Source organism: Tauraco erythrolophus, chromosome 16 (assembly GCF_009769465.1).
Source record: "Tauraco erythrolophus isolate bTauEry1 chromosome 16, bTauEry1.pri, whole genome shotgun sequence".
Taxonomy (NCBI): Eukaryota; Metazoa; Chordata; class Aves; order Musophagiformes; family Musophagidae; genus Tauraco; species Tauraco erythrolophus.
In genome coordinates, this window is record NC_141480.1 from 8,871,353 (window position 1) to 8,877,352 (window position 6,000).

The 6,000-nt window shown below is 48.0% G+C and overlaps 1 protein-coding gene across 1 annotated transcript in view; it reads right to left on the bottom strand.

Moving 5' to 3' along the window:
- ADAM19 (ADAM metallopeptidase domain 19) overlaps positions 1 to 5,601 on the bottom strand; it is a 32,249-nt gene extending 26,648 nt beyond the window's left edge. The window contains exons 1-3 of the mRNA XM_086621325.1: positions 5,544 to 5,601; positions 5,188 to 5,273; positions 2,424 to 2,494 (exon numbers count right to left, since the gene is read on the bottom strand). Of these exons, the coding sequence (XP_086477451.1) occupies positions 2,424 to 2,494; positions 5,188 to 5,273; positions 5,544 to 5,601 (215 nt within the window). The remainder of the gene's footprint in view (positions 1 to 2,423; positions 2,495 to 5,187; positions 5,274 to 5,543) is intronic.
- Positions 5,602 to 6,000: the final 399 nt, after the last annotated feature.

Sequence of the window (6,000 nt, forward strand, 5' to 3'; positions counted from 1 at the left end):
CCTCAGAAGCAAAGCTGGTTTCCAGAGGCTGGTTTCTAAACCATATCAATTCAATGACCCAGAACTCTAGGGCTTATTTTAAATTAAAAAGTCCCATGCTACTTCCTTAAAGTTGGAGTTCTGTTATACTCTTTCATGTGAATTCAAAATCAGGAGCAGCCAGGTTTCAGACAGCTTTGAAGGGACACTTCCCACTTGGGGAATTTCACCTTCTCTCCCACTGTCTGGGTGCCCAACAAACCCTTCAAAGAAGAAGTCTCTGATGCTGCAACTACTCAGTACCTCAAACCTCAGCTAGAACCTCAGGCTCCGCTGTAGGATAAGCAATAGCAGTGGTGATGGGTTCTGGGGAGCAACCCCAGGCTGGGAACCCCAGGAGCCAGGCTGGACTCTGCCTTGCTTCACACTTTGACAAGAAGTAGTTTGCCTCCACTTAGAAGGGTTCTATGGACGCTGATAATTACAGCATCCACAGGGCTCCCAGGGACTCCATGGTTTTGTTTGCTTCATCATTTCTCTTTTGAGTGTCTCTAAACTACTTGTGCATCTTCACAAGTCTCTGAAAAGTGGTGGCTCTCCAGAGGCTCCCATCTAATCAAGTTCAGACTTGCAATTTGGGATCGTGCCATCACCTTTCTTGAACAAGGACTTGAGGCCTGGCGAGACTCCCACGTGAAGCACTGCTATCTATGAATCACTTGCATTTTCTACAGAACAAAAATAAAACACTCCAAACCACTTGCTATATTTCATCAGTCCTAGTAAGGTGATTCATCTCACAGTGGAAGTGTTTGTGCACACTTAAGCCTGTGTGTATACATCTCAATCAATGAAAACAGATTTCAGGAAATAAACACAATAGAAACCTTCTATTATTACAATTCTGTTTACTAACACCAGCAATGAGTTTGTCTGCAGTGGAAATAGCTCCTGCAAGGCACCTGGAGGTTACATCATCATGCCCAGAGCACAAACGGATTCGTTCAGCAAGGAGCCTTGCTCTTGCCAGCTTCTACTGTGTCAGGAATAAATCCACCTTTGCATAGTGATTGCAGAATAAGCAAGACTTGACACGAGGAGGGAGACCCCCCCAGCAGCATTAGCAGTTACATTGCCTCCAGCTTCAGATCAGAGACTGGCATTGCTGACCACTGGTGTCAGCAACAGCTATTTTTCCTGCATTAGACAGGACTGAGATAGCCGTGCTTACGGTGCCTGGTTTCTTTTGCCACCTCTCTATTTTCCCAGCTGAGAGATGCCAAAACACACAGAATTTATAGCTGTTTCTGTTTAGCTCTACACAGGTGCATGACTGCCTGGGAAACGTGTCCGATTTTTGCAGCTCTGAACCTTTCAGTAGCTTATGTGGCCTATTACAGAAAACACCTCGTAGGATGTACTCGCCTTTCATCAGCCACCAGATTTCAGTCTTTACTGCAGACAGTGCCAAGAAAAATCTGGTTTTCCTCCAAAACACCCTGAATATCATTTAGGTTTATGCACTGCCATCAGAACTAATAAGATCTTCTGACACTCCACTCTTTCAGGAGGAAAGCTGAGCCCCCAAGCTCTGTGGTTGGGATGTCCATACAAGACATTTAAAATATAATCAGGGTCATTTTTCCAAGGTTATTATTCCTACTGATTCTAGTAGGCAAACACTTGCTTGTGTTGCCATAGACAAATCTTCAGACCCACTTAAAAATAAATAAAACACCAACAGTGAGTGAAAGTGAACTGCTTAGCAAAAACAAGCTTCTCGCAGCTAAATTTCCAGCTGCTGTTGCACCATTGGAAACTAATGTACTCACAGGGCAGAGAGCCTCTGGAGCTGCCTCTAGATCAGAATCCTTCTACCTACCTAATCTCCTGCAGCTTCAGCTGATATATCACACAGCATTGCTGTATCATGCCTGGGAGGCGGTTGCATTTCAGTTAATGCAAAAGCATTTTTTCAGTCTACTTTAGCATGAAGGCCACTAATGGAATTGAAACTGTCAGATCATTTGTCCTAGGAAACGGAGCAGGACCTCTTCGGATCACAGCAAATGAAATCCTCATCAGAGTCACGCTGACTTGAAAACATTGAGCCATTTGGTAAATATGTGGCTGTTCATACCAGCAACATTTTCTAGTTAAAGTTGTAAGAATTATGATGCAAAAATAAGTTTACACACTGAGGGCCAGGTCAATATCTGCTTTTTGCTGACAAAGTGCTGTTACAGTCAGCACTGCTTGACTGATTAACATCGGTGGGGACTCAGACCTGAAATAACCTTGAAATCCAGAAAAGAACTTCCTCATCCTGTCTTTATCAAAACCCTGTTGAAGTCAGTAGAGGTTTTCCTGTTGACTTCACTGTAATCCTTATTCATTATTTCAGTGAGATCACAAGTCAGAATGGAATGCACAAGCACACTTACCCATTTTTCTCCAATTCCAAGATGAGCTCCTGGCCTTCTGCTTTTACCTTAACTTCAGCTCTGAACGGATGCTGAGTGCAAAAGAGATGGTGCCTGTTACTCATACATCATCATAATTATGAACACACCCAGAAACACAAATTGTTCCCCCGGAAATTGCAGCTGACCTTAAACCACTCCTCACCTTCCTCCTACCTTCAGACCTGGAGTGCTGGGGAAGGGAAGGGACAGGCCACAGTGGCTCCCAGCTCCAGGCATGCTGCTGCATCCCCATGGCACAGCCATGCAGGGTCGGGAAGCAGTACAGGTGGGATACCGTGTCTGAGCTCAGAAGAAATAACAGCTCAGACAAGGCAATAAGTCCTGGTGCTGGAGGGCTTGGAGGTGAAGCTGGGTGGGAGGGGTGCACTGCACCCCCTTCTCTACACTGTGCTCGGGACCACATCACAAGGCATCCTAACTTGTCGCAGAGGTTTACAAGTCAAATATATAAGCTAGTCAACAAAGCTTCCTTTGTCATCACAGCAGAAAAAAACATCTTTAAGAGCCTATTTCAGGACAGGAGGAATCATGCCTCTTCCAGAGATTTTCAGATAGTTCCTTTACTTGCAGAAAATGACAGTAAAAGGCATGCAACAGGGTCCCTTAGACATCTTTAGGCTCTAGCTGTTGTTCAGACAGCATTTCACAGCTGCTTTTATATTAGTCCCAGGCTGCAAGGGACTGGAAACCATGACAGCAACTTTCTAATGTGTTCAAGCACATGGGCGCAGCCCTGGTTTGCAATCTGCCTACAGCTCCGAACGGCAACACAGGACAGCCAGCTCTCCAAAGCCTACTGGGGTTAACAGAAAGCACCCAAATTTCTCAGCACAATGGCAAATGCATCCACTTAAACCAAAATTTAAAAAAAAAAAAAAAACAAAACATTCAAGAGACTGAAAGTATAGAATACGCTTTCTAAAGAACCAACTAGGAGGGTCTCTGGAGGTCTCCAGTTTTACCTCCCTCAAAGCAGGACCACAAGCTAAGGCCAGCTGGGGATTTCTGAGTCTGAGTGCTTTCTCATAAAGGAAATGGATGAATAAACTCCCTAGAAGACAAATAACCCATTGGAGAAGAACAGAATTCTCTATTCTGCTGAAAGAAAAAAAAATCGTCATAAAAACTGATGAGATGATCAACCCATACAATTTTCGAACTCAGTGTTGGAGGGGATTTTGCAGAACGGATCAACTGAAAGCAAACTAAAGCAAGGCTGACTGAATAGGATATTCTGTGGAACGATCTGTTGGCCCAAAGACACGCTGTGGTACCGCTTCATCAATTCCCAGCTCAGTTACAAACTTCTCCTGTCATCGACTCCCTGCTCACACTCTGGGTTTTGTTCATCTTTCCTTCAGTTTCCAGGACATCACACCAGGCCCACACAGATGGTGCAAAACAAGTTAATACATTTAATATATACAACAGCAGCTAATTCCACGGGGCTGAGTTTAGTTTACTGAAGGAGCAGGTGCTCAGGGTAGGTCTGTTTTGCTAACATGTAAGCAATGGCGTCTGCCTGGCCCATAACTGGGGGGGTCTGAGGATTTTTTCATCAAGGTTGTGCAAACTTCATTGTCACTAATAACACTTTCCCTTCTCCTTCAATAATCCCACTACTTCACAGTCCATCAATTGCTGTGTAACTGAAATATCCCAGCTGTACATAAGCTTTGCTAACACTGGTTTTAGAGCCAACAGGAACTTGCCTGAAACAAACCAAGTACAACCCCTGAGACCCAGCAGATTTGTATAAGGGGAAATGCTGTCCAGATGTATTTGTGTCACTATCAATAACAGAGAGAACCAAAACTTGCAGGCAGCACTACAAGGACATTTTAAAGAGAATTAAGATCATGACAGAGTCATTGTAGGGTTTTTTTTATACAACACAGTAAAAAGTTTTAGAGAGTCTCATCATACGGAGAGAGCACAAACCACAAAATAACGCCACTTACAGGGAGATGTATGATTTTTCTTTAGTATAATGCTGTGGCTTCCCTTTTTCTCATTCACAACATAAATATCATCTGGGTTTTCCTCTTTCATTAGACTACGCAACTGACAGCTTCTTGATTGTGGCAATGCAAATACTGGGAAATTGAACCACAGTTTGTGGCTAAGTTTAAGTCTGGCACCCCAGCAACTCTCAGAGCGGCTGTGGACTACTGACTCATCACTTCATCCGTCCACATACGAGAAGTGGAGTGAGACCTATCAATACATATGGTGTCTGAGACTGCTAGACGCACCTGAGCTGCTGGTTGGCTTTTCTCAGTGAAGCAACCTCACAGCTGGGTTTCATCTCCTCCTAAAGAAGACACCTCTATTCAGCTGTTCCCTAAATGCCACTGGTTGTATTGCCTCACTGCCCTTTTGCAGGCATATAGATCAAGTGGACTTCACCAAGGTTTTAAGTCATGACAGAAGGTAAACGACTACAAGCTTTTGCAGAGGGTGAAGGTCCCACGCTCAGTGCCTGAGATGTGCCACCCAGCTCGCCCAGCCTTTCTCGGGGTTCAGTGGAGCTGCAGCAGCTCCCCGCACTGCAGATGGGCTCCCTGGCTCATCCTTGCACCTTCTCACAGAGCTGTTTAAAAAAACCCCAAAGCGCACATCACAAGGTCCTGTGCTAATCACGACATCGTTCCTCCTCCTGGCAAAGAAAGATACAGGGGTTTGAAAACAAAACATAAATAAAGCGCTGGGCGCGACCTACCTTCTGTCTGCCAGGGCTGTCCAGGGCTGCCCAGCGCGGCACCACCACCTCGGGCTGCAGCTCCGCGCCGGCGGCGACGCCCGCGCCTGGGGAGACACAAGAGGAGCCGCTCACGATCCCGACCCTCTCCGCACCCCCGGGAGTTAAAGAGCACGAAGCCGGGGCGGGAGACGAGAGCTCAGCGCCGGTTGTAGGAGAAGCTGGAGGATCCCCTCACCAAACCATCCATCCATCCATCCCTCCATCCATCCCTCCGCACCACCTCCCTCCCCGGGGGCTCATGCAGCCAGAGGCACTCGCGCAGGGCGACGGTCGGCCGGTGCAGCCCCCCCCCGGGCCAGGCACCCCGTACTCACGGGGCGGCAGCAGCAGCAGCGAGAGGGCGATGCCGCAGAGCAGCCCCCGGCCCCGCATAGCTCCGGGCAGCAGAGGACGCGCCGCCGCCGACCCGCCATATAACGACGTTCGGCGCGGCTTCCTCCTCCCACCGCCAGCCCGAAATCCGCCCCAGCAGCGCTCTGGTCAAGGGGAGGGGGTGGGTGGGGGGTGTCTCTTCCTCTTCCATCCCACCCCGGGCAGAACCCCGGGCGTGCACCCCGAATGCAACAGCGGCTCTGCCCTGCGGCACGGGGCTGGGCTGGGCTGTGCCGAACCCCCCGGCACCCTGGGGCAGGAAGAAGCCTGGTCGCCAATGTGGGGCTCCTCTGGGGCTTCTTTTGCAAAACCTCGCCACCTCCCCACCCCCGCCCCAGCTCTTTCGCCAGCACGGAAATCCATTGTGCCTCAAAAGCCAGCAAAGAGAAGAGACCTGGT